The 15,962-nt window shown below is 42.7% G+C and overlaps 1 protein-coding gene across 1 annotated transcript; it reads right to left on the bottom strand.

Annotated features, from left to right (window-relative positions):
* Positions 1 to 289: 289 nt before the first annotated feature.
* On the bottom strand, positions 290 to 15,902 carry EIF2S1 (eukaryotic translation initiation factor 2 subunit alpha). The gene is made up of 8 exons (XM_006266431.4): positions 15,686 to 15,902; positions 11,982 to 12,223; positions 10,338 to 10,417; positions 9,600 to 9,751; positions 4,323 to 4,429; positions 2,516 to 2,613; positions 1,405 to 1,548; positions 290 to 850 (listed from the first exon to the last, which is right to left on the bottom strand). The coding sequence occupies exons 2-8, from the start codon at positions 12,220 to 12,222 to the stop codon at positions 725 to 727; spliced, it is 948 nt and encodes a 315-aa protein (XP_006266493.1). The 5' UTR covers position 12,223; positions 15,686 to 15,902; the 3' UTR covers positions 290 to 724.
* Positions 15,903 to 15,962: the final 60 nt, after the last annotated feature.

The following is a 15,962-nucleotide window of genomic DNA, read 5'->3' as shown; positions in this document are numbered from 1 at the left end:
GCAGCAGCAAACTGCAACTAAGTATTACTTTCTAGTAATTAACTACATTTATTGAAGTGGTAACAATTCATGTTTCCAAGCTCTAAAATCATCTGTACAGGCAAAAGAAAAAGCGCTTTTAGGTAAATCTTAACATTTATAAACCTATGAGAAAATAATCCATTTTTTAAGCTAAAGAGATGTATACATTTAAACAAATTGCTGCCATAATAAAAAGTCACCCTTTCACTGCCCCCTTGAAGACCCTACATTCAAGAACATGTGACAAGAAGAAAAAAAAATCTTGAAGTGAAATATTCCAGAAATTTATTATTTGCTTGAATACATTCTATGCAGAAAGGTGAAGGCTGCCTGGTTTTGGTGTTCCCAGGAAGCCTCACTTAGAGACAGGAAGCCTCACTTAGAGAGACAGAGAGCTTACAGCTCCAAGTCTGGCGTTGTTAGATATGAAAACGTTAAAGCAGGTCTATGGCCCCTCCCTGGCCCACAGAGTTCGAGTCTCAAGTGACAACAGGCACCTTTTTCTGACAAATTCAATTTGTACAAGCTGCTGTATAAAGCAGCTCTATTTTATACAGGATTTTATGTATTGGTCTGTTCAAAATAGTCAAATACTTGAAGTATTTGCTTCTGGAGTTTTCAATACTGGAAAATTTCAGTCCATGGTGTCTGTATCTGGGTCCTTAATTTTTCATCCTTAAATTGTACTCATCCGATAACATTTTTAGTCTTCAGTTTTGGCTTCCATTTCCTCAGCATCATCATCTCCATCCACTTCAGCATTTTCCCTCTCCAGCCTTTCCAGCTGCCTTGCAAGTTCAGTCTCATCTGTGTCAGTAACTACCTTAGGCTGAAAAATAGAACACACATGCATACTGTTAATGAGGTTTTCTTTAATAGCATTTACTCAATGTAAAATTTCACACATGGGATAGGAAAATCAGAACATTCTGCAAGTTTTCTTTTCACTTGTTAAATAAACGCCACCTCAGATCATACACAACACAAGTTTTATTGTCTTCGATATGCCCTGTGGTGCTGGTAACAAGCCCTAGGGCTTTACTGCAAGAAAATGAAGCTGAAAAATGACTACAAATGCAGAACACAAAACAAAACAATCCTTAAAACAACCAAAGAACAAAGCTGTTTAAAAAAATCTGTGTTTACAACCGAGAGCATCACAAGGAACACAGGGAAGCCTTTTGGGACAAACAAGTTTGATACTGAGCGTTTAATCAAGACCAAGATTTGTTCAATACAAAGATATGAAGTAGGGTGACATTATCTTGATGTTTGTTTGGGTTTTTTTTATTAGATCCTAGACTGAGATTTTCCTTGTCTACCTGAGTTGGTCTCAAAATAGAGGAAAAAAGAAACACTTTTAAATATAGGAACTGTTCTCACCTCCATCTGCACATTGAAAACTCCCCTCTTCTCCTCAATCTTTTCTTTGATGACAGCCATGGCTTGATTCAGAACGGAGAGGCCTTCAGTTCTTTCCAGTGTTGTGGTGGTCATCACATAACGAGGAGGAGCTATCAGATTAATCTACAGAATATGGTTGATGGGGAAGGAAAAAAAAGTATGATTCAATGAAAAGAAAGATGACAACAAAAACTGAAATAACCAAACACCACTCTTATTTGAAAGAGCATAACAACACAATTAATAGTGATAAAAGCGCACCTCCATCAAGAATGGTTTTTCAAGTAACATGAACTACTTATGATGACACACAGTTAAGTTTACAGTTTATGAAACATACTGGAAAATTAAGTCTCATCTAGGTTTCATCTAGCATCTTTCATTAAAGACTTTGTTGAAGGGGATATTATCAACCTTTGGGAGACAGATAAATGGAAGTACAGAGAGGTCATGGACCCATTGCACACCTTTCCAGAAATGCAGGCTTGAAAATCCAGACAGTGATTACATACTTGTGTGAGAAGATGGGACATTTGCTCAGCCATAAGAAATATTAGTTGCTTCCAGAAAGTGGCAAACAATTCAGGGTTTCTGGAAAGTGATCATCCAAGAACACACGCTGTAATCATTTGGACAGAAAACTATGCAGAACTGACTGGACATAGTAGTCCCTCTGTGACTCCGAGTGAGAAACCAAACCTACCTGGGCTTAAAGCAACCCCTCTCTACCCAGGCTGGTCTCAACAAATCACACCCATTATCCCCTTCTGACTTTAGAGATAGAACCAGGAACAGCAGTTGTGAAGTATGGTTTATGTATAAAGTGAATTAACTGACAAGGCTTACCAGGGTCAACAGAAAGTATGTAATGTGTTGAACTTCCCTGGAAAAAGGTCTGCAAGGTCACAGCACTGACAAAGGAACAACTTTCCTCCAAATATTTGGGAAGAGAAGCGTGTAAAATGCTTGACAAGTAGGACTATTTCCTGACTTCAGCACCTGACAAACTTCTAATGCTGCTACTGACAGGGATCTGAACACAGCACTGTAGTAACAAGGACAAAATCTTAGGGTTATCAATATCACTTACTTTGATGGGCATGTTCTCTGTTGAACACTTCAAGCCAGCCCTCAGAGCTTCTTTCACTGCATCAATGCCCTCATACCCATAACAGGCAACTTCAATATCTAAGGCAGACAAACACAATTCAATGCAAAAAATAACACCATTTTTAAAAGCTGCACATTCTAGGACTAGTACACAACAAGCAAAATGTCTTCACTGCTTTTTGGAAAATTCATGCCTGCCCTGTTTTCAGTTTCCTCATCTGTAAAATAGAGAAAGTACTTATGCTCTAATAAAAGGTTTGTGATTATTATTGTTCATATGCAGCTTCGTAGTGAAAATACATCAATTAATTATTAAAAGAATGTACTGAAATAGACTCAATGACAAGGTTATTGCATGTACTGAGTAAGCGATGACAAGAAGGTAAAAAAGACTTAGATCAAAATGGTGATAGCAGAAGAGATCAGGATGAAAGCTCCATCTAGAAAGATGAAAGCTGAGAAACTGTTGTCTCCAAATAATCAAGGAGTCTGTCTGTACTAATACCTGAAGCATCTCCTCATGGCAACAGGAATTTCATAAATTACGTTAGTTTGTGGTTGAGATCTGTACTACATGTACACATACACACTTAATGAATTACCAGTTTCACGACAAAGACACAGAACCACAAAGCATGCGTCTGTTTTTACCCGATTACTCACTAGACAAAGGTATTTGTAGGTTTAAATTTAATATAACAGCTGTATACACCTGATATCTGCAAATCAGTCTCACCTCCCAGGTGATTCATAATACATCAAGTTAGTCCTAAGGGGCTGCAATTACAGTTGGATAACAGGGTTAGTACCTTAGTCAGTCTCAGTCTAACCCTTGTAATCCCACAAGAAAATCCCATGTACTCTCTAAAGACAGAATTAAAAAAACCTGCTTAGGTTGTCCCAATGGTTTTATAAGAATCTGGTCAAAGAGCATTTGTTCTGACTACTGTATTTAGTATGGAGATAAGAACCTCTATAGCTACATGAAGTCTTAACTTTCATTCACAAACTGCAGTGAAGAAATAGCCTGAAGATGCAGGCAAGGGCAGTTTTACGCTTCTTATTTTATGCTGTTTTCCATATCCCTGTTTTTACACATCTGGATCATCCCTGACCCCATCATTCTGCCAAAAAGCTTTAACACTGATTAACAAAGCACTATGGAGCAGAGGCAGTTTTTATCCCTGCACAGCAGACTGATTTTGGTTAGTATCCACTACATGTTGTTGGCTGGTGAGTTTTTATCCTGCTGAGTTATACTGCTACATAGCCAAGTATCCTGTATGGAAGATCCTGTCAGAGGGCAACAAGAAGCTGTCAGAGGTTGGGAAATCACCAATCTGACACAGCTGACGCATATTTTAAGTCAATACTGCATCAGGACAAGGGGATGAACTAGATTACCTCCCAAGCAGCAACTTCCAGTTTCAACCACGCAAAGATTAAAACCTCAGAAACAAGCTTATGAAATACCTAAGGAAGCAATGCATCTTAAAACTGAGCCAGAATCTAACTTGCTATTGTTAGTGTCAATTCAATCGGCCTTACCTATGTTGTCTCTCCTAAAAAAAAGTACAGAAAAGGGATATGGAGACAGACAGTCATAAGGTGTTTTATTCAAGGACAGCCTAATTCTGAAACAGCAAATTCATTCAAATATTGTGTTACTACAACGGTAACAATTTTAACATGGTTTATAATTTAACAGCATTTGTAACTTGATTTCTGTAACTGTGCTCTGTGTATAAGTGCTCTGCCCCTCAAACACATAGCCACAGGGGACTCACCTGCTCGAATTTTCACTGCCTGTGGTGTCAGTCGTCTATTTATGTTGTCAATCAGCACCTTCCTCTCATCTTCTGTCAAATCTAGACTATCCAGGATTGCTGGATCTCTGAGTCCGACAAAGCAATACACATATATTAAACATAATAACGCTATAGCAACTGATAAACATGTGCAAGTGAGGAAAAGCAAAGACAAGAAGCAACATTAACATGTGCTACAATTTCAAAACCCCTCTCTCTGGAAGCATTTCTTGATACAGGAAGTACATAGCTGTTTCAACCTTTAATTCAAATTATGCAGAGGAAGTAACACTACATGACAAAGTATTTTAATTCAAAAGAGGAAATAACTACTGCCCAGCTGCAAGCACACATTATTCTTTAAGTGAAAAGGCATCTGGCTGCATAATGTTCCAGCACTATCCTTTACTTAACTGAGGAATAGCTATGTGAAAAAGTAAACCTTAATGGAAAGATCTAAAATAATGGTCTATTAAAAACAATGCTTTGGTTGGGGCAAATTTTTATTCATCTGGAAATGAATTTGGAACTGAGACTATGCAACCTCTACCCAAGAAGTGTAGTGCTATATCTCCCTCTGCAGGTGGCTGGGCCACAAACTGATTAATCTGTTAACAGCCTCTGCAAACAAATGGTTTAAGAACCAGACCCCATATGCAAGCTTTGCTGTTGCTGACCCACACAAAATAGTGTGGTTACCAGCAGTGGCATTTCCCTCTATTGTTCTACTATATTCAACACACTGCTACACAAACAGCAGAACCTACTGATGAGCTTCTGACAGCACAGTTCTCACCAAGAGCACGCCACTGCCACTTAGTGGTTAGTCTTCCGAGCAAGTCATTCCCTGTTGCTCAGGAAGTCAAAATCCTACCAGTTCCCTTCAGAGGCCTCAATTAGTAAGCTCAAAGAGTGACAACTCTCTGAAACAGAGTGACAACACAACCACCTGAAACACCACTAGCTAATAAACAGTACCTTTTTCTACTACATATTAACCAGCACACTCTATGCAACAGGCTTAATTTTAAGCATTTTGGAGATTATTTTCTGCTACATCATGATACCCTTTTACTGGCTTTATATATAAGATAGAGCATAAGGGCCAATGTGAATAAGCTAAAAATACAAACAAGTACGGCACAGATTTTATGAAAGTGCATAGCTATAACCTTCATTCTGCCTCCATTCTCTTTTGTTGCAGTTTATTCTGTATAGAAAATATATTCAATTACAGTAAGAATTATGGTTCCTCAGTTAAACATTCTCAAATGTCAGAAAGCCTCAAGGTTGCCTGGGCAGCCCTGAATCTAGTTCCTGAGGCTATCTATCAAGACAGCATATAAAAGCAGAACTAAAGGTATCTCAGATAAAACTGTTTTTTTTACAATCTTCTAAACCCTAATCTTAATTGAGAGTTATGATGAGTTATGTGTTTGATAGGCTTAAATCTCACAATGGTCTCTAGATGTACAAGACGGCCATCTCAAGTACAGTAAAATCCTTGTTACCTGGCATTTAAGTAACCAGAAATTCTATTAACCGGAATTTCTGGCTAGCCGGCTGGATGCAGGTGGGAGGGGAGAAAGCTTGTATGTGGCAGTGGCCGCCACCGCCACCCACCATTGGACACTGCAGTCACTCTGTGTATGGCCACCATGCCCCCCTGCTCTGCATGCAGCCGAAAACTGCCGGCCTCAAGTAACCAGCATTTTTAGATACCCAGCACCCCCCATTCCCAACTCATGCCAGTTAACAGGGATTTTACTGTATATGACTGTCTCAGTTTGACAGCAAGATCTGCGGTTCTTTTTGGAGCAATGTGTCCTGATCTACCCTTAATCAGTCAGCTTTCTCCCTTTAATCTGTCTGCTTTAAGTATTTTTTCCCCCACCATTTAAGACTAAGGGAATATTTCCATGACAAAGCATGCAATGATCAACCCACTACAGACCAGACACAGCACAAGGACAACTCCTGGACTTTTCCTGATGGCCATAGCCCCACTCTGGACCTCTATATAAACTGTTTCTGCCTCATGTTGACTCTGAGATTACCCCTTAAGGTACAACCTCAGTCTTGCAGTACAGAGAGCCATACTCAGCCTTAAAAACAACCCTGATAGTATCATACAACAGGCTGATGGGGGGGGGGGGGGGGGGGGGGGAGGCGGGGGTTGTCATGGAAAAAACAGCATATACACAGAAAGCCGAGATACAACTTTCCAATGTGGAGTTTTACAAACTCCTGACCAAGGACCCCGACCTCTTAAAAATACAGGCAACCCCAGCTTAGCAGTCTTAATCGGTTCCTGAAAAACTGAGTGTTAAGGGAAACGAGCATTAAGCGAAACGAAAAGCATTTGATGACCCAAAATGTCCACCGCAATCGTTTTCAATGACCCAAGCCGGTGACTGTGAGCGTTATAACAAAACTCACTGAGTGTTAAGTGAAATCAGGTATCAATTTAAAATAAGTGTTATAGTAAAATAGTGCTAAGAGAAACAGCGTTAAGCGGGGGTTGCCTGTATTGCCTCTGGAAATGTAGGTGAAGATTAATGCTTCCACCTCCCAGGAACCCAGGCCAGGAAACTTTTACTTATCACCCAAGATTCACAAACCTGGCAACTCAGGCCACCACACTGTCTCTGGCATTGGCACCATCACTGAGGGAGTTTTGGGCAACAGTGACTCCATCATGTAACTACTTGCCACTGGAGCTGCCAGGTATTTGAAAGACACCACAGATTTCTTAAAAATACTGGCCTCCACTGACAAGCTTCTAGCCAATATCAGATGGATGTCACATCGCTGTCTAGCAACATCCCCCCATGACAAAAGATTACAAGCCATAAGGAACATTATTCCTGACAAGAGAACTGATTCAGTTTCCAATACACTCTCCTCCTTTGACATCACACACAACTATTTCAGGTTTGGAATCTCCCTATACCTACAAATGACTGGCACTACCATGGGCATAAGTATGACCAATATATTTGTCCATATAGGCTAATATATTTGTCACAGACCTTGAAGTCTGTTTCCTCTGCAAATGCCCCTCTCATCTCACCTATACCTAAGATATATCAATTGCATCTTTATATAGACACACACACAGGAAGGAAGCCCTATAGAGAAATTCCACCAGGACTTTAACATCTTCCGCCCCTCCATAAAACTGACTGAAATACTCCACCAGCGAATTTCATCTCAGCGAAAGTCAGCAATCACCGCATCACCAACACACTGCATCAGAAACTTACCAAATGCCACAGCTACTTTTGTATCACCAGCTTTCATCCTAATCACACCACTAGAGCCATTGTCTACAGCCAAGCTCCACATTATGACTATTTACACTAATCCCACCAACCACAGTATACAGTTTAAATATCTGGAGCAGGGAGTCCTACACTTACAAACCCAAAACCATAGCCACTCAAATCAATAAAGCCAGACTCAGAATCTACTCCAATCTGCTACAATACTGACCCCAAGACAAGAACAACAGAATCTCTGTTGTGAATTATAGTGCTCAGCCTGAACACCTTCCAAATCATTAATGACCTCCAACCCCTCCTTGAAAATGACAACTCACTCAAAGTAGCCATGGAGGACAAACCATTTCTTGCTTACTGGCAACCCCCCACAACCTGAATCATCCAAGTAACAGGCTACCTGCCTATTCTCACCAAGGCACTGGGCCTAGCAACAGACCCAGATGCAAGCTGTATCCGATCATCAATACCAAATAACATGGATTACAACATCCAAAGTCCATTTACCTGCACCTCTACCAAAGTCATATATGCCATCACAGTGCCCTGTCTGCTCTCTATATTGGACAGACAGGACCATCTCTACGTGAAAGAATGAAGGGAACACCTATCTGATATTAAGACCAAAACCACAGAAAAGCCTGTGGCAGAACACTTTAACCTTCCTGGGCATTCCATTGCTGACCTCAGAGTAGTCGCTCTTATACAGCAAACATTTAAAAGCTGGTTTGAATGCAAAATTGAGTAACAAGCAATCATCCACAGACCAGATGGCATTAAGTATGGTCTAAACAGGGACATTTTTATCCCACTACCTGGATTATCTTTTGTAACCCCTTTGTCCCTATGGATTTATTACTTGTTGCCTCTTTTGGCACTGCCCTGTTCATCTCCCTGCCCTGCTTTTTGTATTCAAATCATCCCCTCTACTCAATAGCTTGCTCTGTCCATGTCCTTTCATAGCATGTGATGAAAGGAGTTCTTGGTCACAAAACATTATGCATCTCTGATTAAGTTAGTCTATAAAGGACACCCTGCCTTAATATAACTTGTCACTGCCACCTAGTGGTAGATCAAAGTCATATTCTTTACAGTTCTTAAGTTTTTTGTTTTTTTTTTTAAAAGAGAAGTGGAAGGGGACATATTTGAGAAACCAGTGTCTGTCTAGTTTGCTAGTCAAGGCTTGTGAAGGTCTCATTAGAATCAACTACAGGTCTTACTATATCATTATATTTAAAGTGGACTAACATTCCAAGCAATTCCATTTTAGCTGAACATAAACGGATCAGACTTCAAAGTGATACACACCCTCTGTTCTAAATGCCCTAGAACAGAGGTTCTCAAACTGTGGTCCCTGAGCTCCATTCAGTTGGTCCACAGAAAGGCTGCGGAACAATCAAGGATATCTGTACTTGTAAGGTAAGATTACTGATATTAAAATATGAGTTGCGTGCTTTGATTTGTAGAACAAAAAAAAGTTTAAGTGGTCTGCTGAAACCCTCAGCAATTTTCAAGTTTGAGAACTACTGCCCTAGAAAAATAAGGTAGAACCTATTAAAAAAAAATCAAATCTAGCAAAACTGTAGGATTACAGGTAAACAACATCCTTTTTGAATATATCAGTCTCAACAGCTACGTATTTCTATATTGTGATAGGCACATATTTGAGAATATCTGATTTAGAGATAACTGAAATGAGACTCAATTGGTTCCTAAAGCACTAGATTGACATAAGTAGTTCTACAGAATAATTACTAAAGGAGTGCAATGACTACAGAAGAATACAAGAATGATGAGCTGGACTTTAAACTCCTTCATGACACCATGACTCCTCCAGATGGTAACATGCACTTATCTGACTAGGGCATTACAACCAGGCTGCTGCCTGTCTGAGAGGTAAAAGGAAAATTTTGGTGGGTCTATCCCAGGAAATGTGTCTGCAACTAAACCGCTAAAAGCAAAGAGGTGCTCTTACGAGACTGCATGCTTGAATGCATCATAAGCGCCATATCCAGGTCTTTTGTACTTGTCATCAAACACCCAGGCAGTTCTCTGGAATAGACTTTCCAGCTGCTCATCCTTAGTGTACTCTAACACCTCAGCAACATGACGAAGGATGCTGTAAACCTAAGACACAAATAAAAGAGTGGGGATGAAGGGACTCAGGGGAGATTATTATTCAGATTCTAAGATTTGTGCTATAGGAATTCCTGTTTGCACACAAAAAAAACAATTTATGTCTGGGCCACTAGCTGCTACTGCAATAAATGGAGAGTAAAAGTAAACTGTTCAAGTAAGAGGCATCCATGATAAAAGGTTAAGTCTTAAACTGTATGATGCTGACATTTTACAATCCCCCACCTTCCAGCCAGTGCATAAAACAACAGTATGCTTAACTCCAGGCACTTCTGAAGTATCAAAGTGGTTTATAAATACTAGCCCTCATCACATGTGTGTGAAAAAGATGCTATGTATATTTAAAGATCCTGAAGTAGCACGTGACACTAAGAGTGTACAAAGTTACAATATGAGTTAGCCAAATTGGAAACAGAACCTAGGAATCCCAGCTCCCAGTGCTGTGGGAAACATTAGAAAATATATTTAATTAAATTAGAACAGTATTTCATTTTCATCCTGGGTCAGCGCCATGCTTTCTTTTTACTTATGGATACAGTGGGCAATTCTGACAGCTGGAAAGCATCATATAACTTACTGTCTTTGATTTGGTGAACTTGTCTTCACATTTGATTGCCTCTTCTGGGGAAACTCTTCTTTTTGACAAGTCAATGTAGCCTAAGAGGAGACAAAATTTCAGAATAAAAAAAATCCACAATATTCTTTACTGCTGCTTTTCCCCTTGTTGCTGTCTTTTCACCACCCCCTCCTCCCTGTGCCCACTTGCCACTGACAGCAGTTATAAGCCAAGTGAAGCTTAAGACAATTAATTTGCTCCAGAATGACTATCAGGAAGACTGAAATTGTTTTAGGACATTAAGACTTGTTTTTTGGATTTTAAATCTACTAAAACCACCTCTTCCCTTCCCCCAAATGTTTCTGAAATACTATCTCCATTTAAGAATATTTGTCCCCAAATTCAGTGCATTTCCCCCCTAATGCTCTATTTCAACCAAATCATCATTCTTCCCTGAACTGTGCAGTCTTGGTTAACAATGATGCTGGCACACAGAAACTACACACTTTTAGAAAACACTCACATTGATACTCTGGTAGTTTATCTAGGTATGGCTCTCCACTATCATAGGCAAAATCTAACCCTGATTTCTGGATACAGTTCCTTGATCACATTTGTGTAAGAGCTGGAAGCACTGCTGGGAGATGCCCATATACAGTGAGTAGGCATGCCTTCTCTTGCTTAATCACAGCTAATCAAGGAGCAGCACTGATGATTTGAAAGGGAATCCATCTAGTTCTCCTCTAAAACAAGCCAGGGGGGCTCTCCTCAAGATTCAATAAGGGAAGTGGCATTAGAAGTTAAGTAAAGAAGAATTGAATTTGTTTGAAAAGTAGCTTGTGTCCTTCAACACAGTTTCTCTCATCTGGAACAGAGTTCCTGCATCTCTCCAGATCATTTCAAGTCTCCTCTGAAAATCTTTTCCCTCATCTTTAGCCTCTCAATTGCCCACTCCTTTTCTATCACTTATTGTTAACTCTGAACCTATATTTAATTCTGATAAGTATTTCAGAAATACATTTTACCATAACAAATTAAGCAATCTAGTTTCCAGCTTCTAAGAAAGCATTTTCATTAATTCTTCAGATGTGCAAGAAAACAGGTTTGAGATGGCATTGTTAAATGCCAATACTCAGTATAGCATCAAATACCATCTCTTACACAAGAATACATAAAAAAAGACTTGAATGATGTCAATTACTTGAATGACAAATGTTGGATTAAGGTTGGTGGGCGAGGTTTAACTCTACTCTGTGCGTATGCATTATGAGGTACAGGAATTACATGCTTGTTTACTATTCTAGGGTTGGGATTCTTGTCCTAACGCACAGAGAAACTGCTCTGTGTGCTGGAGCTCTGATTTTTATGCTTTTGTCTAAAACAGCAGTTTCTGGTCACGATTCTCATCAGTCAGTATCAATGAAAATAACTGAAAATATACAAACACAAAAATATATCTGTCAATAAATTGCACTGGAGTGTGCCTTTGTATGTATGTATATGTATAAACATACAGACACACAAACACATATCTATATACAAGCCCGGTGGTCTAATCCTGCAAATCCTCATTGTTGCAGCTTGTCCTCACTCCTGTGAGTAGAGTCCCTTTGAAGCCAACAAAACTACTTTCTAAGATGTCTCTCCAAATACTTCTAAACATACCTTTCTCTTTGTCAACCCTTATAACCACAACACATTCATTCCTGCCGATGCGAATGAGTTTGTTTATGGAGCGGATACGTCTTCTGGACAGCTCGCTAAGGAGAATCATGCCTTCAATGTTGTTGTATTCCAGTAAACTGACATATGCTCCCATTTCAGCAATGGACCTGACATTGACCATTACTACATCTTCCACCTCTGGAAATTTATGTTGATAGAATCTACAGTTTAATCCAGGCATTCTGGAATGGGAGGAAAAAGCAGAGAATTTTGTTTGCCTCAGTACAACACTGGACACAACTAATCCACTATTATGGGAAAAAGGGTGAGATTTAAACTGCAGGTGCAGGATGAAGAGGAACACTTGCCTGCTTGGGATCAGGAACTGGGCAGACATCCAATTTTACAAACGCTGTGCTTGCATTAGTGTTCACTCAGCAGAAGTAATTTATTAAAAAGTATTCCTTTTAAAACTGGTATCTGTATTAGCACAATAATGCTGGAAACAAAGCTACTAAAAACTATTAAATCTGGTTTTGGGCACAATGCCTGATCGTGCACATGCGTAAGGCCTTTTAAGTAAGTAAATTCCAAGTCTGCCCTGATCTGTCACCCAGGCACCATATTATCCGGTTTTAATGAGGTGCTATATCCCACCATGAGCAGGTGATAAGGAGAGATACTGAGGTTCCTCAACTGTCTGGTTTGCAACAGGTTGCAAAACTGCAAACTTCACCAGCAACAAGAAAAAACATACAAGGAAAACATCTGGCATTCACAGGAAAACAAATATTGTTGGATAAGTAGGATGCTGAAGTTACGGCTGGGGAAATACAGTACACTTCTGTGTCCTGTGGGGAGCCCAGACTCAGTGCAGATTACTTGGGAAATCCTCTGAAAGGGGCTTTCTGGAGGCTAGGGTCAAAGGAACTATCAGAGTGGAAGACAGCACTGACCAATCCAAACCTAACCATGTCCTAGAGCAGGGGTGAGCAATTATTTCGGGCAGAGGCCTGCTTACCAAGTTTTGGCAAGCTGTTGAGGGCCACATTTCCCTCTCTGGCACAGGGAAGCAGAAATAGCTCCATGGTCCCAGGCCTGAAGCCTCTGCTAGGCAGGGCTTTCTGGTTGAGGGGGCAGAGCTGGGCAGGCCTTGCTGATGGGTCCTGCCACCAGCTTCCTCTGGGTCCTACTGCCCCTGGTTCCTGTCATCTTTGACAGGCAGCTAGGAGGAAATAAATATTAATTTTCTTAATTTTTTAGGGGCCCCACGGGCCGGATAGAATGGCCTGACAGGCTGCATCCGGTCCCCAGGCCTTATTTTGCCCACCCCTGTCCTAGAGAAACTCAGGTTAACCCACGTAGATGCTGAGCAGGAGGAAGCACTGAAGAATTACATGGAACTTTCTCCTCCCCTCCTATAGTGAATTCTCTCAATCTGCTCATCCAACTGGTGCAAAGTTTCACAAGATCCAGTCAGAATCAGAATTAACCCTAGATGATGATCACGTAGCATGAGGTAAAGAAGGTGCATTCTACAATCTTCAGTTGGTAGGAAGTTGTTGCTTCTTCTGAGGGAAAATCTGCTCATGGTAATCCACATACTGTGTAACTGCATTACCCTAGGACAGTAGTTCTCAAACTTTTCAGGGCCAGGGTACCCCACTACCACTTTTTGGAATGCAGAGGCACCCCTGCCTGAGAACCAGAGCTGGTGCTACCTCATCTTACCTGAGTGCTTCTCAGTTGCGCTCTGTTGCCAGGAAGGGCTGTAAAACTGCCCCAGCTGCATGGGTAGTCTGGGAAGGGCTGTGCCATGTGCACACATTCTTCCTGCCATATCTGGGGGAAACATGGGTGGGGGGAAGGGACACAGAGGGTGCAGACCAGAAAGAGCTGTATGGCATGATACAGCTTTGTTGGTTGATTGTACTGCTGTGGCACCCCTGAAGAAGCCCCATGGCATCCCAGTTTAGAACCACTGTTTTAGGACACCCCCACTAGAATATTTGCTGCCAAGGTTTCAGACACTGCTGCCTGGAACTGCCCTCCTCAACAAGCCAACCTACTATGAGATCAGCACCATGAGGCTCAGACCCTCCTCCCACTTCTGTAAGATCTGTTCCCACTTCCAGGGCAGAGCCTCAATCTGGATATTTCAAAGTTGTTGGTGGGTCAGGCCCCAGCGAGAATGGTTTCGTCTCCATCCTCCAACACCTGTGAGGAGGAAGGAAAGAGGACAGTGGCAAGCAAGAAGTGTGACAGATGGGGACTCCCCAGGATAGGGGGGCCTGGGCAGAGGGAACCTCTGAGGATGAGTGAATTCTTCAGCTTTGAACATGTGCGTTATGTATACAGGTTTCCTTTGCTTTATGCTCTACATGTGTTCCTAGAAAATGGCACATAACTCATTTTTGCATAAAGGGAACCCACTTTACACTGTAACAAATAGGGATACATTCTGAGACCTCCACTGTGCCCCCAGAGCCATTTCTACCACTTTTACAAGACAATTTTGGTACTCACCAACAGGAGACTATACACACAAGCACAAGCATATCATAATGGGGATGGCAACTACAGAAACACGTGTCGCACACAACGAGCGAGGAACGCAGAATCACACAGACTATATTTTGGTGTACGTCACTCTCACAATGCCTTGCGCAAAGCAGCTGACCGTGGGCTTCCACCACACTATATATATTTGTGCGCGTGTCTAGACCAGAGGTGGGCAATTCTGGCTTGCAACCAAGATCAGGCCCACGGTGGACTCCATTTCGCAATAGCCCTGGGTCCCAGCTGCTCTCCATGGAGACCCCTGGGAGCACTGGGACATGACAGCGCTGGGTCACAGACCCAGGGCTCTGCCCTAGCCAGACCTGGTGCTGTCATGTCCCCACGCTCCTATGGTTTCCTTGAAGACTGGCCAAGCACTGTGTGTGCAGGGCAGGGAGCTGCTTTGGGCCGGGATCTGGCAGTGGTGAGAGTACAGGGTGGGGCTGAGGCAGAGCCATGATCTGCTGCCCACATGCCCCTGCCCTGGTTGCAGAGGTGCGCGGCCAGCGGATCGCAGCTCTGCCCCTGCCCCGCCCTGGGCTGTCACCACCGCAAGACCCTGGCCCCAGCTGGAGCAGCTCCCTGGAGCCTGGCCACTCCTTGTGTGTACACGCCCATGCAAATATATATTTATACCTTTCTATGCACACATGTTGGCACAAGGAGCTGGAACGTCCATTCTCTAGGGGTATATACCCCTATATACCCACTATTATCTATCTAGATAGAAACACACAGATATAGAATATTTGCCAGAGCATTCATAACACATCTCTACATAATATATCGTGCAGGGGGGCTCCATGAGTTGGCTTCTACTGCTCCCAGGAGAACACAACCCAGCAGTGGGCTCTCCCCCTGCCCGAAGGGCGTTTGTGCCCAGAAACTGGAAATAACATTTTTTTTCCCAACTACTTAGCTGATCCCATAAGAGCTCACATGCACCCAGGGCGCTGCCCGCGGCCGCCCGCGCGGAGCCGGCACACGCACTGCATAGGGCGCCAGAGGCCGCCGCAGGCCCGGGCCGCCCTGCCTCGCCCCGCACGGGTGCGGCCGCCGCAGGAGCCACGTGGCCTGGCCCGGCCCGGCGCCCGCAGGAGCCAGCCCGCGCGGACCGCCCCGTCCCATCCCGTCCCCGCCGCTACCTGGCGGGTCCGCGCGGGCCGTTGGCAGCTCTCGGGGTCTTGCTCCGTTTGTGTCCGCCCGGCACTGCGCAGGCGCGCACCCGCCCCTTCCGCCCAGCAGCCTCGCGCGCAACGCGGGAGGCGGATAGGCTCCTTCCTAAGGGACCGCTGGGGTGCGGGGACTTCCGGGTGGCACAAACCACCCCCAGAAATCAGTTCTGCCCGTCATTTCCTGTGGCAAGGGTAAGATGGCACCTCAGCTACGGAAGGCCACGTGACTGCTACTAGCCGGATGTAC

This window comes from Alligator mississippiensis, chromosome 2 (assembly GCF_030867095.1).
Source record: "Alligator mississippiensis isolate rAllMis1 chromosome 2, rAllMis1, whole genome shotgun sequence".
Taxonomy (NCBI): domain Eukaryota; kingdom Metazoa; phylum Chordata; order Crocodylia; family Alligatoridae; genus Alligator; species Alligator mississippiensis.
Note: the sequence above shows the minus strand (reverse complement) of the source record. Positions and strands in the feature narration are given on the sequence as shown.

What these genes read in the sequence shown, in the direction of transcription:
- EIF2S1 (XM_006266431.4), bottom strand. Translation starts at nt 12,222, where the DNA reads ATGCCTGGATTAAACTGTAGATTCTATCAACATAAATTTCCAGAGGTG. An exon ending in CAGAGAACATGCCCATCAAA is followed by an intron (nt 1,549 to 2,515) that starts GTAAGTGATATT and finishes CATATTCTGTAG; the next exon opens with ATTAATCTGATAGCTCCTCC. An exon ending in TTTTCAATGTGCAGATGGAG is followed by an intron (nt 851 to 1,404) that starts GTGAGAACAGTT and finishes TCTATTTTTCAG; the next exon opens with CCTAAGGTAGTTACTGACAC.